The following is a 19,355-nucleotide window of genomic DNA, read 5'->3' as shown; positions in this document are numbered from 1 at the left end:
GGTACCATTGTATTCAATGAGATCTATGTAGTTACTAATATCCTGGATTAATGTCCTCTTTTTCAAAGCCGCACTAGCGGCTGCCCTGCGCTAACGGCCCTGAAGCCCATAGAGATTTAGAGGGCTTCGGAGCTATTGCCACGCGGCAACTGCTAGCGCAGCTTTGTAAAAGAGGCAGTAAAAGTAAAATAACCTGTCTTAACAATAGCCCATACCAATAACTTCTCCCTTAGTCTGATCTTAATGAAAACCAATGCAGAGATATAAGCTATAATGACATCACATTTCCCAACTTGGGGTTTTATTCATTTTTTTCCTGCTATTTTATATCTGACAAAGTTCTTGAAAATAGGGCCAGGAATTGGATGTCCTAAACCATGATCTGAATAAACCAGGGGTCCCCAAAGTCCCTCCTTGAGGTCGAATCCAGTCGGGTTTTCAGGATTTCCCTAATGAATATGCTTGAGATCTATGTGCATGCACTGCTTTCAATGGGGAAATCCTGAAAACCAGACTGGATTCAGCCTTCAAGGAGGGACTTTGGGGACCCCTGTCATAAGCTATTGTTACAAAATATTGAAGAAGCTATTATATAAGTTCAATTCAAATATACAATCAATTTTAATAATAATAATATATTTTCAAACATCATAAGATTTCAAAGTTTTATTAAAAATTTGATTAATCGCCTATTAACATTCTAGGCGATGTACAATACAATTAAAATGAGGAGAGCAAAATTAAAATAATTAACAAGAACTAAAGCATAGACAAGACCAACAGACAAATAGGAAACAAGAGGGCAGAGGGTGAAATCAGTGGCATACCTAGCATATGTGACACCCGGGGCCCATCATTTTTTGACATCCCCCATCTATATGAAAAATATGATTTTTAGTAACAATCCACATTATCGCACAACAAGAGTGTACCTAGGAAAAGACAGCATCATAAGCACTGCAGTGAGCACTAGAACTCCAACACATACATTGTAAAACTAAGCAAGCCAGATCCTGCACAGTCATTGATCCTGTACAGTCGATGCTATCAGAAAGCCATGTCCCTTTCATACACAGAGACAGATACACCCTCGCCCAATATGGAATAATCACAAACTAATACTAGAAATATGTAGACAAAAGTTAAACTGAACCGCCAAGAAACCAGACTCTGCATACAATGCAACACCACAACACTACAAAAACAGTAATACATATCCTCTAATACTGGGCAAAATATAAAGACGGTAGATGTAAATTTGAAAAAACTGATACATAACAATCACCACTTTATAAATTAACAAATAAAAATAAAACAAATAATGAGAAATAAGAAAATACCATTTTATTGGACTAATCCCCATAAGCTCGGTCCCCATCCCCGCAAACCACCTGATTCCATCCACACAAGCCTTGAATTGTTTTACTGTTACAAAGGTTAGAATCAATAGGCATAACAGAGAATGTCTTAAATTGGTTATCTTCATATCTCGCTAATCGTACCTCTTCCGTTAAGTTTAATAACGAAATGTCCAAGACTTACTCCTCTACTTTCGGAATCCCTCAAGGATCCATTTTGTCTCCTCTTCTATTTAATATATTCCTTTCCCCACTGCTAAGCATCTGCCAATCTATAGGTTTCACTCCTTTCTCTTATGCTGACGACATACAACTTATACACCCCTTGGATCCAAAAAACAATAACGAAATTATATCCATTAATCATAAACTAGAAACAATACAAACCTGGCTTAACACAAATAAATTGGCCCTTAACATAAAGAAGACTAAATCCATGTTATTTACTTGGAAAAAAGACATAACCCTCAATAATACCCCACTAAATCTAGTCTCTACAGTCAAAATCCTTGGAGTAGTAATCGACGATAAACTGCTCTACCATGATCATATTTCTCTCACGGTTAAAAACTGTTTTTTCAAACTACGTCTTATCAGGTCGATATCCAAATTCTTGAGTCCTAACTCTATTAAGATACTAATCCATTCACTAATAATAGCAAAACTCGATTACTATAATGCGCTTTTCCTTAATATCACACAGAAAGAAAAAAGGAGACTACAGTTGATTCAAAATACCGCTATTAAAATAATATACAATGCTAAGAAATATGATCATGTTTCACCACTACTGATAGATGCACACTGGCTCCCAATTGGTCACAGAATTACATTTAAAATAATACTGCTCATATTTAAAACGCTAGCCTTTGACGAACCTCAATTCATATCCAGACTATTAATACCTCACACTTCCCAACGTTCACTTCGCTCTTCCGGTCAAAACCTTCTTACAGTCCCCTCTTTGAAAATCATCGGTACAAGAAGAGCAGACATATTCTCTGTGATGGGACCTTTATGGTGGAATGCCCTACCTCAATACATTCGAAATGAAAAGGACATTATAACATTTAAAAAACTTTTAAAATCTTACCTATTTAAAGACGCTTTTGATATTTAAATGTTCAGTGAGATTCTAAATTATGTTGTGCCTTATTTCCCTTCTCCTTTTGTTTGTTCCCATTTTTTCTACCCCAATTAAAATTGTAACTTTTTTCCTGTCCCACCCAACTCATGTTTGTTTATGACTAAAGAACTTTGTTAAATGTTTGTTTCGTTTATTATATACTATTTTTATTTTGTACATCGCTTAGTGATTCTAATAGGAGTTTTATCAAATTTACTAATAAACTTGAAACTTGAACTTGATTATATTAAAGTATAAAAGGAAACATTATTCTGTAAAATTGTCAATTTATAAATCAGCGTCTTCTCCCCACTCTCTCTTCCCCATTTCCCTTCAGTGTCCTCAGCCCACTCTCTCTCCACTTTCCTTCAGCGCACACACATAAAAACAAGCAAGTAATTTTATATCATTTTCATTCTATTCATTCATAGAAATTAAAGTCTAAATAATGCCAGTCACATAATAAAATATGATTTTACAAGGATTACTAGATGTCTTTCAGCAGCTCCCCTCCCTCCTTCCCCCTTACCTTCGTGGCCAAGTCAAAATGATCTACCAACAATAAAATTTTAAAAACACAAAGCACACTGTACGCAGAGAAAATGTTATTTATCATTTATATTCCGCGGGTTTTCAAAGAGGTCAAGGCAGATGACTTTATGCAATGTCACCTCAGTAACAACTATACAAAAATAGACAAATATACCCCCTCCCTTTTTACAAAACCGCAATAGCGGTTTTTAGCGCAGGGAGCTGCACTAAATGCCCCACGCTGCTCTCGATGCTCATAAGCTCCCTGCGCTAAAAACCGCTATTGCAGTTTAGTAAAAGGGGGGCCATAGTGCAAAATATAGACAGCATATATAAATTCTCAAAACGGACACATTTTAATCACTAAATTGAGAATAAAATCATTTTTCCTACCTTTGTTTGATAATTTCATCAGTCTCTGGTTGCACTTTATTCTTCTGACTGTGTATCCAATAGTTCTTCCCTTCTTTCAGCCTCCTGTATGCTTCCTCTCCTCCAGACCTCATTCCCTCCCCCAACTTTTTTGTTGTTTCATCCTGCCCCCTTCTTTCTTTCTCTCTCCATGCCCCCTTTCTTTCTGTATATCTGTCTTTCTCTCTCTCTCTCTCTCTCTCCGTGCCCCATTTCTTTCTTTCTTTCTTTCACCCTGCCCCCTTTCTTTCTATATGTCTGTCTTTCTCTCTCTCTCTTTCCATGCCCCATTTATTTCACCCTGCCCCCTTCTTTCTTTCTCTCTCCATGCCTCTTTCTTTCTGTATGTCTGTCTTTCTCTCTCTCTCTCTCTCTCCATGCCCCATTTCTTTCTTTCTTTCACCTTGCCCCCTTCTTTCTTTTTCTCTCCATGCCCCCTTTCTTTCTCTATGTCTGTCTTTCTCTCTCTGTGCCCCATTTTTTCATCTTTCTTTGTTTCACCTTGCCCCCTTTCTTTCTTTCTGACTCCCTGCCCCCCCCTCTTTCTTTCTTTCTCCCTGCCCTCCCCCCTTGCCACTGCCATTGGGAAACATGCTGCTGCCACCGTTGCCGGAGAAAGGCTGCCACTGCCGCCATTGGGAACAGGCTGGCACCGAGTTCTCCCTCCCTGCTTTTCTTCCGCGCGGGGCCGACCAACTCTCGCCGCCAGACATCAATTCTAACGTCGGAGAGGACATTCCGGGCCAGCCAGGCAGTGATTAGCTGGCCCAGAATGTCTTCTCCAACATTAGAATTGATGTCGGGTGGCGAGAGTTGGTGTGCCCCACGGGGAAGAAAAGCAGGGAGGGAGAACTCGGCGCCGGCCTATTCCCGATGGCGGCAGTTACAGCCTTTCCCCGGTGGCAGCCTATTCCCAGGTGAGTGGCCAGCTGTGCACCCCCTTGGGGCGTGCAGACTGCCCCTCCACCCCCCTTGGTACGCCACTGGGTGAAATACAATATTATCAGAAAAGGGCATCACAAAAAGGTAAGGAAAGGTTAGTTGAGAGCTGCCTTTTCAAAGATTGTGAAAGAGTCTTGAGTTATGGAGTAAAAGCATCTCTATAGAGGAAGCTTTTTAATACTCCTTTAAATTTATCAATGTTTGATTCCTCCCTCAGATAAGAGGGCAGGGAGTTGCAAATTTGGGGTGCTGTAACAGCAAATGAAGTGGTACGTCGCATATGAAAAGTTTGGAGGGAGGGAACAAAAAGCAAATTTTGAGACAAGGATCTTAGAATTCTAGCGGGAATGTGCGGAATCAATAGTTTATCAATAAAAGCTGGCTGTCTGGATTTAAGCACTTTGAAAGTGAGGAGGGCGATTTTGAAAGTGATAGATGTGGGGTGGGAAGCCAGTATGCGTTTTTTAATAACAGGGTGACATGATCATATTTTTTTGCGTTGCTAACAATTTTGATAGCGGTATTTTGAATGAATTGTAGCCGTGTGATTTTCTTTTACGTAATTCCTTTATAAAGGAAGTTGCAATAATCAATTGTAGCGATAACTAGTGAGTGAATTAGAATATTTAGCGAAGAGGATTCCAGGAAGCTAGAAAGAGATCTCATCAGTCGAATTTTGTAAAAGCAGTTTCTGACCACGGCATTGATTTGTTGATAATTGAGCTTGCTGTCAATGATCACGTCCAGGATTTTTGTTGCGGATACCTCAGTGATCGGTGACCTATCGAGGCTGACAATTGTATGCCTTCCTTCCAGGGAAAGAATAGGCAGTTTGTTTTGGATAAGCTTAAGGACAGCATATTGTCTCTGAGCCAATATTTGATCTTAGATAGTTTAGAGTTTAATGGCTTTAATTTCAATAAAGTTTGTGGAATCTAAAGGATGAAGCAGTTGAATATTATTGGCATAGGATGTAAATTGATTGGCATAATGTCAGAAGTGGGGCCAGATATATATTAAATAACAGCGGTGATAAAATTGAGCCCTGTGGAATGCCGTAATTGTTATTTTAAGTTTTAGAGGAGGTATCGTTAAGCAATACTGTGTACGTGTGATCTTTAAGATAGGAATAGAACCATTCAAGAGCATGTTCTTTGATACCTACTGCAGATAACCTACTCAGGAGACGTTGGTGATCTTTAGTGTCGAAGGCGGCCGATAAATCTAGTGAAATAAGAATTACTGATTTGTGTTGGTCAAGAAAACATTGAATTGAATTGGTCAAGCCAAGTAATGAATGTTCTGTGGAATGATGTTGCCAAAATCCAGTTTGGTTCGGATGAAGGATATTATCTTTTTTGATGAAACTTATGATTTTATTATATACTATCTTAATTTAGCAAAAAATGGCAAGTTTGCGATGGGTCGAAAGTTGCTACAGTCCTGATTTGGGGTTTTTAATGATGGGATGGATGGTTGCATGATTCCAATCCCTGGGAAAGAGTGGGATACTTAGATATTGGGTGATGAAGCGTGAAATGAGAAGACCGAAATTAGCAAAGTATTTTTTAAGTAGGAATAGCCTCTGCTTTGCATCCTTTTATGTTAAGTGATTGAATGATTCTTTGAAGCTCATTATTTAAGGGGATTGTAAAGTTAGAAAAGGTGGAACATAAGGGAATGTTATCCTCCTCAGAAAGGCCATTGCTAGGGGAGCCTTGGTTGACCAAGTCTTGCCAAATGGTATTGATTTTATTCTAAAAGAAGTCAGCAAGATTCTGGACTTTAGGATAATTATAGGAAAGATGTGGTTGCTTTGATTTGAAGTTGGTGAGTTTTTTTAAGGGTGGCATATAGCATTGAAGAGTTTTTGGCTTTCCCTATACATTTGCTAAAATATTATTTCTTTGCAAGATTGATTGAAGTTTTATAGACATACTACACCAACCTAATAGGCAGAGAAGCCCAAGACACTAAAAAACTATTCCAAATACTGAAAGAACTCACAGACACCAAACTTTACCTGGCCAGTGATAATATCCCTCCCCCCTCAGCCTCCACACTAGCAGAACACTTCAAAAATAAAATCACAAATGCCAGGACTAACCTCGCTGGAAACCCAACTCTCCTAGATGAGATCACTATAATCCTCTCAGACAATGAATCTACAGCAGCAGATAGAACCTGGTCCCTCTTCCCCATTATACAATGGTCAGACTTCAACAAACTCTACAAAAAATACAGTCACGCAGCCTGTGACCTAAACCATTGCCCTCCATATCTACTAAAAAACGCCAGTATCAAATTCCGCTCTCTCCTCCTACAATGGATGCAAACACTGCTCATAGATGGCCTTTTCCCACAAGACCTCTGTGAAATCATTGTCACCCCTATCCTAAAAGACCCTAAAGGAGTAACGGATCAACCTTCCAACTACAGACCCATAGCATCAATACCACTTTATGTCAAAATAATGGAAGGCCTAGTAGCCAAATTCCTCACTGACTATCTAGAAGACCACAACATACTCCACCATACACAATCTGGCTTCAGAACCAATTATAGCACTGAAACACTACTAGGATCCCTCCTGGACACAGCTAGACAACATCTCAGTACAGGAAAAAAAATATTCTTCATACAACTAGATCTATCTGTAGCGTTTGACCTGGTTGACCATAACATTCTTCAACAAATTCTGGATGCAATTGGTATCACAGATAAAGTGCACACATGGTTCCGAGGATTCTTAAAGACCAGATCCTACAGAGTAAGATCAAGCAACGAAAAGTCAGAACCCTGGTCCAACCCCTGTGGCGTACCTCAGGGATCCCCTTTATCCCCCACACTCTTCAACCTCTACATCGCATCCCTCGGCACCTGTCTAGATAAATCAAACATAATCTCCTACAGCTACGCAGACGACATCACCATTCTTCTCCCTTTTGATCAACTAAAACCCTCCATGATAGACACTATACATAAAACATTAGAAACAATAACATCTTGAATGAAAGACCACAAACTGAAACTGAAATGGCTAGAGACTAACCGGCTAGCCTTAAATATTGAGAAAACAAATGTTATGTTCTTCCCATGGAAGGATGACCAAAAGCTGCTTTCTCCAATTACCATTAAAGGTTCAACCCTACAATTAACAAGTAGCATCAAGATCCTAGGAGTTATTTTTGATAATAAACTCACTTACCATGAACACATTAATAGTATTGTCAGATCCACATTTTTTCGACTACGGCAAATTCGTTCAGTTTCAAAATTTCTATCCCCTAAATCCATAAATATTTTAGTTCATTCTTTGGTAATCTCGAAAATTGATTACTGTAATGCACTGTTCAAAGGTATTGCTTTAAAAGAAAACCGTCGTTTACAGATCATACAAAATGCTTCTATAAAACTTATAAAAAACGCAAAAAAATTTGACCACGTTACTCCGCTACTCAGGGAAGCACATTGGCTTCCTGTAGCACATCGAATAACCTACAAATTAAACTTATTAGTTTTTAAAAGCCTTCTTTGTAAGTCTCCCTCTTTTATTTATAGAGTTTTGATCCCCTATACCCCACTTAGAGCTCTTAGATCCATTGATCAACATCTTTTGACAGTCCCTTCTTTAAAAATCATAAATACATGGCGAAATTCAATCTTCTCCGTCACAGCACCTCAAACTTGGAATTTACTTCCAATCAATATTCGTGAGGAATTAGATTTGGTTAAATTTAAAAGTAAGCTCAAATGTTTTCTTTTTAAAGATGCATTTGATAGCTGATATAACCAGTACGTATGACCCGACCAAAGTTGTTTTTTTTTAGATCTCATAAGTACTTTTTTAGCCTTCATTTGTCTTCCTTTCCTAATGTTGTTTACCATAAATGTTTTCTTTACCTTTTTTAAAATTGTATTTCTTTCCCTTCTCCTTCCCCTTCCCCTTACATTCCATGTTCGTCTCAAGTATTTTGTTTTCGTTTTTTATATGAAATTGTCAGTCTCCCCCTATTTACTTTTGTTATGATTATACTATGTACATCGCTTAAAATGTTGAATAAGCGATTAATCAAATATTGAATAAACTTGGAAACTTGGAAACTAAACTCAGAAAAAAACAAAATTCATTCTCCTAGAAAATGATAAGACACCATCCATTACAAACCTAATAATCAACTCTACCACATTCCCCATGCAATCCACTCTAAAACTACTGGGAATGACAATTGACAGATGCTGTACCATGCAACCACAAATCAATAAAATAATACAAAAATCCTTTGCTATCATGAGAAACCTAAGACAAGTGTGAAAATTCCTCAACAAAACTCAATTCCGGATCCTAGTCCAAGCCCTAATGCTGGGTCTCCTAGATTATTGTAACATTTTCTATCTCCCCTGCCCCGCATCCATGATTAAACAACTGCAGACAATCCAGAACACAGCCCTGAGACTCATCTACTCTCTGAGGAAACATGATCACATCACCGAGGCATACCTCCACTCACACTGGCTACCAATTCAAGCAAGAATACAATTCAAGTTCTACTGTCTTCTATTTAAATCCATGAACGGCAACAGCCCAATATAACTAAACAACCATCTAATCCGAACCACCTCAACCAGACAAAGAAGAACCCACGCTCCATTCACATACCCCCCAATCAAAGAAGTCAAACGGAAAAAAACTGTATAATGGCCTCCTGGCCACACAAGCAGGGAGATTAGACCGACAACTCTCTACTTTGCTGATAACGACCCCTGACTATAGAACATTTAGAAAAGAAATAAAAACCATACTATTTAAAAAATCCCTGATACCCAACAATCAAAACCAACCTAATGCCTCCCTTCTCTATAAAACAACCTAATGCTACAAGAACCACTTCATCTCTATGAACCAAGTTGACTACTCCCTAACTATTCTATAATTCCTCTGGAAATGGCCAGATAGATCCTTTTTGTAATCTGCCTTGAACCGCAAGGTAACGGCGGAATAGAAATCACTAATGTAATGTAATGTAATGTAATTTTTGAAGGTTGAGGAAGGTGGAATTGGAGCACCATTTGTGCTCAAGAGAACGGAGCTGGCGTTTGATAAGAAGTAGGTTGGAGTTAAACCAAGGATTCTTCTGTTTTTTTAATAGAGATAATTTGAGTAGCTGTTTGTTTGGGCTGTTTGTTTACATCAAAACAAGAAACGCAAGGGAGTGTGAAGGGCGTTTTTTTTTTGCGCTTCAGCAAAAACATCTAATGGAATGCAATTAGAAGTATATAAACTGTTTAAGATGCACAACAATGTGAAACCGGACAGACAATTACTCGAGGAATGAATGTGATGATTAGTGAATATTTGTTTTATTTAAATGTTGGTCTATTTATGTATTGTATTGTATTTTGTTATGCTTGAATGTCTTCCATTTGTGGTGAGGCTCATTTTTGGTACATAGCCTGATGTTATTTGTATGACAAAAATAGGACTTATGATGTTTGAAAATATATTATTATTATTATTATTATTATTAAAATTGATTGTACATTTGAATTTAACTTATATAATAGCATCTTCAATATTTTGCAACTGATACAGTGGAGCTATTTGGTATATTGTATTTGATCCCTATCACTTGAGTGATTAGGCTGGTTAGAGATGACTTATCATCAACTAATTCCTACATTCTTGAGCAGATTAACTCCCCAAAGTAGCACATAACAGCTAAGGCTATGACCCTGATCAACCAACTGGAATGCACATGCAAACCATTAAACTATTTAGTTAATGGAACCATGCAGAGTTTTACTTAACTTTCTCCTGTCTTTACTTGTTCTAGCGGTACAGTGTGGAAATGTCAATCAGAGAACCAAAAAAGCTGACGCTCTTCAACAAAGTTGACTATCTGAGGAAAAATGGTGGCGTGATCCCTGGCGATCTCCTGCAAAAAGTGGAATCCATTAACGAGAAATGGGAACTGCTTGGGGTATTTGCATTTTTATTGCTCTTGGTTGCTTCTGTGCAACTTCTGCATGTTGTGAAGCTGTTGAAGCGTACCGTCTGTCTGATTTTCTGGAGTGCACAGATATCTGAGTTTCCTTGTACCATCTCCAGTTGTTAAATAACTATATGCACTATATTGTGCATTTCCATTCCTGTTTGTTTGTCTTCTGTCTACAGTTAATAAGGTTAGCTATTTAATACATAAAACATTGTAAGTAAAATGTGCTGTTTATTACTAGTATGCATCAAGTCAACTATAATACAATATATCTGATATTATACTGCTGCCATGCTTGAGTGAACGTTAATAGAATTTATTCTGGAAGTACAGGGAGAAGATGTCTACAGCTTACTATTAACTGTCCTCCTAGGAGGCAGAGTTGGGGAGTTGGTGCAGTGTATTTCGGTTCCAAATACAATAATAATAATAATTGAATTTTCTATAGTGCCTTTTATCCTAACGGGATCTCAAAACACTTTATAATCATACTGCTTAAAGCAAGGAGTGGAACAGATGTACTGAGGACAGCAAGGGAACTAGACATTATGCCTGTATAAAAAAAAAACTCTCCATATTGAGGATGAAGTTTATAAGATTATTAATTTAATAATAGGGAAATGCTTGAAGTACTTGCTGTGTTTATACATACAATGAAATCCCAAATTCTTACTTACATTTCTTATTAGTACAAAAAGCTACTTGCATAAACTGATTTGCAAACATCCCCTTTATAAAAGCTATCATTTCATTTACACTTTCCTTTATGCTGTCCTGTTACTCTTGAAGACATTTTCCAGCAGCCATGCTGGCCTTATTAATAATAACATTGATAAATGGTAGTTTTATAACAGAGCACCTATAAAAACTTTCTTTAATGCCCCTCTTTCATTACGGCAAAATAGGCATCTGTGTGCCTTTATAAAATAGGTCTCAAAACTATTCTCACTAGTGCACTTTTGCTTTTGCACACATTTACATCTGTTCTAAACCATAAGATAAGAATAGTACAATTATGTGGAGGTACTCTACACATGTATGCATATATTTTATGATGTGTGCACATATTGCAACTCTGGCTAACTCTGCCCAAATGCCACCCCCAGGAATGCCCACGCACAGACCATGTCAAAGCATGCGTGCTTTCATTGACATGAGTATTGGTATGCACATATTCATGCATACAAATTTAAAAGCCTTTTTCTGATTAATGGTTTACAAATGTACTTCCTTTGTGCTTACATACTAGAACAGGGGTTCTTAACATGGGGTCCATGGAGGGGTTTTAGGGGGGACTGTGAGGATCAGATAAAAAATAACATTTATATTCACTATATAGCCTGGTACTGTTGATTTTTCTCGCAGATAACGAGAGGGAATATAGTAGTAGTAATGGCAGTAGAAAACGTAGTAGATCTGTTTTAATATGCACAAGAGAATTATATTTCATATTTATAATGAGCGGCCATTACTTTTTGCATAAAAAAGGAGTGATCTTTTTTTTAGATTGTTTACTTTAAAGTTTAATAATACTTTGTGTATGTCATATATGTATGAGACAATATAATCTCAGTAATAAAGTACATTATATTCATTGCATGCAAAGTTGTGTTTATGTAAATATTTCTGGGAAAGGGGGTCCGTAGCTTTCATCAGATTCTTAAAGGAATCCATGACTCATAAAAAGTTAAGAATCACTGTACTATTTATTTATTTATTTTAAAATTTTATATTCTGCATATCCTGCAATAAAACATCCAAATTAAAAATATCCCCAATTACACCCTTCTCATACGACACATATTTCAATAAGACAACAAAACCACTTAGTAATTTGGGGCACTGACAGTTGCATTTCCAAATTGCAGATATGGGCCACGTCCATCCAAATGGAACTGAATGCTTCTAAGATCAGACTACTTTGGATCGGGCCTAGTTTAGAAAATCTCTCTGCTAATGTTATATTGAAATCAGGCATCTCATTACACCTAGATTTTTCCTCCAGAATTTTAGGTATTATTCTGGATTCTTCTCTTACATTTCACGATCAGATAAACTCTTTGGCAAAGAAATGTTTCTTTAGCTTGCATATGCTGAGGAAAGTTAGATCACTATTTCATTATGAACATTATTTATTATTGGTACAGTCCACTGTCCTCGCTCAGTAATTCTGTCTACTTGGGTATTAAACAGGATAGTTTAGACCTGCTGCAGTTGATACAAAACACAGCGACTAAACTTATCTTTGGAAAGAGGAAGTATGATCTTGTATCCCCATTACTGAGAAAACTTCACTGGCTACCAGTTTGTTATAGAATACAGTTCAAGGGCGCATGTGTTATCTTTAAATTCCTTTATGGAATATTTGATCCTTCTATCCCTCTATGTTGGAATGCTACTAAATCCTGTTATTCAAGGATTACAACAATATATAAACTATCATTTCCTTTTTCTAGAGGACTTAAATGTGCTGGGTAGCTTAGCAAATCTATGGCATTCAAACTGGTTGACATTTGAAATGGGCTTCCTGACTCTACCAGACTGATAGGACAGTTTCTATAATTCCAGAAAGATCTAAAAACTTGGCTGTTTACATTATATCAGAAAAGCTTACTTGCTGAAGTGCTGTAGCAACAGTATACCCTAATCTTTTCAGTCTTTTAATTAACTTTTTATTTTAATTTTAATTTCATTGTTATCTTTGAAATGATGCACTTATAATTACGCAAAGTATAGGGTGGAATTGTCCAAATCAGAATGATGTCCACACAACAGAATGTCTTTTAACTCATCTGATGGTCCAAATAACTTTATTCATCCAATAACTCAATGACTCGACATGCACATGTTTCAGCCAAACAGGCCTGCTTCAGGAGTCTTAAGAGTCTTTGAAATGATATCATATGGTGTATATGAATAAATGTGTAGTCTCTCATTTAAATGCTATACAAATGAATCAAGACAAAATAGGTAGTCTACAGCTTCTTTGTCTTTATCTCTTCTTCTTGTATCTTCTTGATTTGATAAATCTTTTTCTCCTCTGGGTAATTCAGCTTATGGAACCTGCATAAAAATTAAAAATTAAGTCATAAAACAGTTTGTATCCAAAGGAACAGATAAGATCGGACCCGACATGGTCCTGTTTCGAAGAAACACTCCTTCCTCAGGGGTCCTAATCTGTAATGTATCAATACAAAAAACTGGTGGATAACAATTTGATAAAGGTAGCAGTGGATAGCTGACCAAACGTAGATGCTCCTACGCAATGCAGGGCAAAAACTTGTTGTTGTTTTTTTTGTTGATCCTTTGTTCACCAACCAAGTCCCCACCCTTTGATCTGATCCCCCCCCACCCAAATAGATGAGTCTTTCCTTCAAGATAAGCCCTTGATAGTATGATACCTAATCCTCTCCCACCTCCCTGATCTTCCTCCTACACATATTAAATTGATCCTATAGTCTAGTGTATGAGGCAGGAGAAGAGTCCTAGGTTCAAAATTGTGGAGCTGATCTCTAGTGGTAGTCATGCAATAATACTGCTAGAGGGTCAATTTGCCAAATGAAGATAATCACTCTTGAGGTTGGGTCAGTGGCATAGCGAGGGTGAGAGGCACCTGGGGTGGTGGCACCCCTCCCCTGCCCTCTTCTACACCCCCACCCCTGCTCCTTCCCTGCTCCCTTGCCGTGCACGAATGCGCCTTCACTTCCCCCCCACCATACCTCTAGCTCTTCACCAGCACATGCAGCAACTTCAACCCGCTGTTTGCGCCAGCGTCAGCTCTCCCTCTGACATCACTTCTTAGGCGCAGAACCCAAAAGTGACACCAGAGGGAGAGGCGACGCTGGTGTGAGCAGCAGGTTGGAGTTGCTGCTTGCGCTGGTGAAGAGCTAGAGGTATGGTGGGGGAAGTGCATGGTGGGGGGAGGAGTGAGAAGGAGCAGGGTACGGAAAAGAGGAAGGCTGCCAGCGCCCCCGCCAAGATGGTACCCAGTGTGGATCGCCCTCCCCCGCCCCTCCTTACTATGCCACTGGGTTGGGTTAAGAGCACATATGCTACTGGCAGTCCTAACAGCTAGCATCTATTAGCTTAAATGGCTGACCATGCCTCAGTTCTACCATAACCCACTCAGATCTTGCTGCTACCTGCACTTCAATAGGTAGATCAAAATCTTGTGCCTAAAAGAAAGTTTTAAATACAAAAGAGGATGGGGCAATATATGGGGGCGAAAGGCTGCTTTGTAATAATGGGCTACATCTTTCTGACTCATGAATAAAGGACCTTTAGAGAGAAATACAGGCATTTAAACTAGAAGATATGGGAAGGGTGCTAAAGGGAAGCAGATGAATTCTGGAAGTCCCCCCACCACACACACTCACACACACATAAACCAGAACAAACAGCAAGTGAATGGCAGCAGTGGAGAAGAATTAAAGCAGACCATTTTACCAACTCACCTATTAGCAAGAAAGCATATGGAAAGACTAGGTGGAAGAATAAAAAGAGGGTGAGAGAGACAATAAGCAACTGGAAAGGTATGTGCATAAATACTCAGTCTATCTAACAAAGTTCATGATTTGCAAGCCCTGATATTACACTATCTCCATTTGTGAGCACAAGATCTAGCATTGCCCCTCCCCTTGTGGGTTCCATCATCATTTATCTCAGCAGTACATTTTGAAAACCATCTACATACTTTATACTTTTTTCCAATCCTGCACATGGGACCTTCCAATCTGCATCCAGCAGATTGAAATCCCCCAGCAACAGCACCTCCCCCTTCATTTGCAACTTTTGGATTTCTATTACCAAATCTTTGTCCAACTTCTCTGGGTATGTTGGAGGTTTGTTCCATCTTCTCTTTCTTAGACAATTTATATCGCTTCTTCCTCTCCCCAGGACCCCCGTATCTCAGCTGCTTTAATATTGTTTTTCATATACGGTATAAAGCTACTCCTCCACCTTTCCAACCTTCTCTATCTTTCAGGTGTTAAAACAATTACACTGGCTCCCAATACAACAGCGAATAGATTATAAAGTACTTGCTACTGTGCATCAGACCTTATACTGGTCTGTCCCTTTGTGTTTTCAAACTCTCTGGAAAATTTATCAGCCAAGTAGAAATTTGAGATCTGAGGGAGGGATGAAGTTGATTTTCGAAAAGGAGGATAGAGTTCATTATGCAAGATCTAGAACATCTATGTTTTCTATAGCTGAAGTAAAGCTATGGAATTCTCTCCCTGGAACCCTGAGGCTTTGTATGGATCACTTGAAGTTTAAAAAAAAAAAAATGCTGAAAACACAATTATTTGTGGATGCCTTTATGTGACACAATATGGAAGGATGGTGATCCTGTCCCAGTAAATATCAACAAAGAGTAGGGATATTAACATTTGAAAATCCCTTAGAATATAACACCCTTCCGGAGTTTCAACGATCCTTAGAAACACCACTTAGTGTTCAATGGAATTTCATTACACTAAGCTTTAAGTGTTGAATCATCATCGGATCACAAATTTATCCATATTCTAAGGGATTTTCAAATTTTTTTATCCCTACTCTTTGCGATTACTGTTGAATAACCCCAGAACTATTGATTATAATAGTGCTAGTTGTTTGATATTTCAGTAAATATCACCCCACCATTGTCCCAGCTTGTACCAGATCCTGCTTTCCAGTAAGGGCTAGATCTGAAGTAGTCTCTCCGCTCCTTTGAGATCCTGCTATGATAAAAATCTAACCTTATTTAATCTAATCCATGCAATTGTATTCCACCAACGCCCCATAAAAGTCCAAAACAGATTACAGTAATATAACCGGTATAATATATCAGGAAATACACATTTCTCAATTGTCAGTCTTCAATCATGACAAAATGTTCGGAGCCTAAATTAGGGAGAAAAAATGCTGAGAAATAGAAAAGTTTTCAATTGGTGAAGAAACATTAAATAAAATGACTCCAAACAGAGCATGCTGGGTAAACCATTCCAAATTAAAGATGGTTGATATGGAAATGAGCTATCAAATACATAGTAACATAGTAAATGACAGCACTGTAGAAAATTCAATTATCATCAGTATTACTATGTTTGGAACTGAAATATATTGAACCAGCCCCCAGCTTTGACTCCTAAGAGAAAGAAAGAGAGAGAGCTTGTGTGTTTCTTAGAGAGAGAAAATGGTTTTGCAGAGAAAGTCTGTCTAAAATCTCTAACTCAGACGATACTTGTTGTTTCAGGTTGAAAAGCAGTCCAATACATTCCCCTTGCTAAGTTTGGCTGAATTTACTGAAATGGTGCCCAAATACGTAAATAAGTAACAAAACACAAACTTTTGACAATTTCTATATAGAGATGATGGCAGAGAAGGACTATCTTGTCTATTCAATCTGCCCAGTTATCCTGTCCACACTGGTAAAAATGTATCCCAGTTGTCAGCTACAGAATATGACTATCTGTAAAATCTCTCCTTTCCAGAATCATCTATAGTCTTCTTTTTTTGGTACTTCATTGTCTTGGGTAGATAGGCATGCAAGAGCTCTTCCTAATTCCCTTCTGCATCTCATCAATCTCATATCTGAACACAAAGATCTGTAACGATATGAACAATGCTAGTGTTGCATTGCCCAAACATCTGGAGTCACAGCAACCATTTTGCTAAATGAGATGTGACAGGCAGAAGTGAGTTGGTATCTTTCCTGCCCATAAAACCCCACTAGACCACCCATTCTCCACAAGGTAGGCCCTGGGGGGGAAGGGGGGCTACAGAATAAGAGTAGGTGTGGTGTTGGGGAGGTGCTTGGTCAGATCTTCTTGACATCAGGGGTAGGAAGGAGGATGATTGGTTCATGTGGTAGGGAGAAGGGCTCTAGGGAGACAGACACCACAATCTGAAAGTTAACTGGACACTGGCCAATATTCAAACTAGTGCCTCATTGCTTTTGCAACCAAAGTTAGAACAGCCTTTTTTGCTCTCCTAACTTTAGATGTTTACTTAACCAGACCTATTGGTTTTAAAAGTATTTCCCTGTAACTTCATCAAGTGTCCCCTAGTCTTTGTAATTTTTGGCAGAGTGAAAAAATCGATCCACTTGTACCCGTTCTACTCTACTGAGGATTTTGTCCCTTCAATTTTTCTCTTTCTGTCTCCACTCCACTGGCATCTCTCTCTTCTCTTTTCCTTCCCTTCCCTCCTTCTCACCCCAACTCAACCCATGGTCTGGCATCTTCTTCCCTTCCCTATGCCCTGGGATCACTCTCCTCTCTTCTCCTTCCATCTCTTCCTCTCCCGCCATACTTTGGTATCTGTTTTCCTTCCTTTCCCTCCTTCCCTTCTTTCCCAATGGTCTGGCATCTCAGTCTCCTTCCCTTCCCTTCTCCCATACCCTGGCATCTCTCTCCTTCCCTTCCATCTCTCCCTCCCTCTCCATGCTCTGGCATCTCCTCTCCTTCTTTTCACTCCCTCCCTTCCCAATGGCCTGGCATCTCTTTTCTTTCCTTCCCTTCCCCCCCATGCCCTGGCATATCTCTCCTCGCCTTCCATCTTTCCCTCCCATTCCATGTTCTGGCATCTCTGTCTCCTTTTCTTCCCCCCCATGCCCTGGCATCTCTCTCCTCTCCTCTCTTTCCCTTCCATCTCTCCCTATCCCTCCCACTCCATGCTATGGCATTTCCTCTTTTTCCTTTCTGTCCCTCCCTCCCTTCCTCATGGTCTGGCATCACTATCTCCATTCCATTCCATTCCTTCTCCCTTCCATTCCTTCCCCCTTCCCCCCCAATTGGATAGCTTTCTTCTTTATCACTCCCTCCCTACAACAGTGCAGCGTTTCTTTACCCTCTGATGCGTACCTCTCTTTCTCTCATTGTAAGCAGCCTTCACAGCTCACTGCTCTGCTGGCATCAGGCCTTCTTCTCTGCTGGGTCCCGCCTACTTCCTGCTTCTGCAAAGGCAGGATCCAGCAGAAAGGAAGGCTCAATACCAGCAGAGCAGTAAGTTGTAAAGGCTGAGGCTGCCACTGCCAGAAGGAGAAGTTCCTGGCCCATGATGCCGATGCTGGGAGCATCCCCTTATGGTCTGCACCCGGAGTAGATCGCCCCCCTTCGTACTTGTGTATTTTATATAAAACATGTCCACCTTCAAAGAATACATGCACATTTACACCTTCTTTGGTGCAGGTGTTAATTTGTGTGAGAGAATTTGTGCATTACTGAGTGTCATTGTAAACATCTGTTTTAGTAGATTTTAGATCCCAGAACAACATATCCAGGTACATCTGCTGACCCAGAAGTTAACCAGGCACCACCCGTTATTCAGAATGGTGCATAGCTAACTGCCCACATAACCCCCCCCCACCTTCTTTTTTTACTAAGCCACAATGGAGGTTTCTATCGTGGCCCAGAATGCTAAATGCTCTGACACTCATAGAATTCCTGTGAGCATCAGAGCAATTAACACTCTGGGCCGTGGTACAAACCTCTACCACAGCTTAGTAAAAGTGGGCCACAGTTAGGAAAGCTGTTTTGCTGTCCTCATTTTATTCACTTTCTTAACTGGTCAGCAGACAAATATCATTGCTAACTTACTAAATTGCTGCTCCACCCTAACTCTTCTCCTGGTCTGCTTCTAACCTGACATGTTAGGTAATGGCTGGTTAGCAGTGATATCCCGCAGCACTACCCAGTTAAGTGCTGCTGATAGTGGTGGCCAGCTATCTCAGAAGGGTTTAATCTGATAGGAGCTTTTTCCTGCCCAGTTTAACCCTTTAGAATATCAACCCCTATGGCCCAGATTCTCTAAACAGCGCCTTAAAAGCAGCCACCGATCGCATGTCAATCACACGATGGCATCGTTCAGAGAATCGCACCTCTTGGAAAAAGGTAGGTGCTGGAAATTTAAGATAAGGTTTTCAAGGCCTTCATTTCTGGTGCCTACCATTGACATGAATCACACCTACACAGGTGCTTTACAGTGCCTAAAGCCACTTCCAATGTTAGC

General features: G+C 39.3%; 1 protein-coding gene across 1 annotated transcript in view; it reads left to right on the top strand.

The window, feature by feature from the left end:
- The window catches only part of AKAP6 (A-kinase anchoring protein 6), a 629,015-nt gene that overhangs the window by 465,763 nt on the left and 143,897 nt on the right, over positions 1 to 19,355 (top strand). The window contains exon 9 of the mRNA XM_033953244.1: positions 10,203 to 10,349. Coding sequence (XP_033809135.1) covers positions 10,203 to 10,349 — 147 coding nt within the window. The remainder of the gene's footprint in view (positions 1 to 10,202; positions 10,350 to 19,355) is intronic.

Source organism: Geotrypetes seraphini, chromosome 7 (assembly GCF_902459505.1).
Source record: "Geotrypetes seraphini chromosome 7, aGeoSer1.1, whole genome shotgun sequence".
Lineage (NCBI taxonomy): Eukaryota > Metazoa > Chordata > Amphibia > Gymnophiona > Dermophiidae > Geotrypetes > Geotrypetes seraphini.
This window is presented reverse-complemented; position numbering and strand designations above follow the sequence as displayed.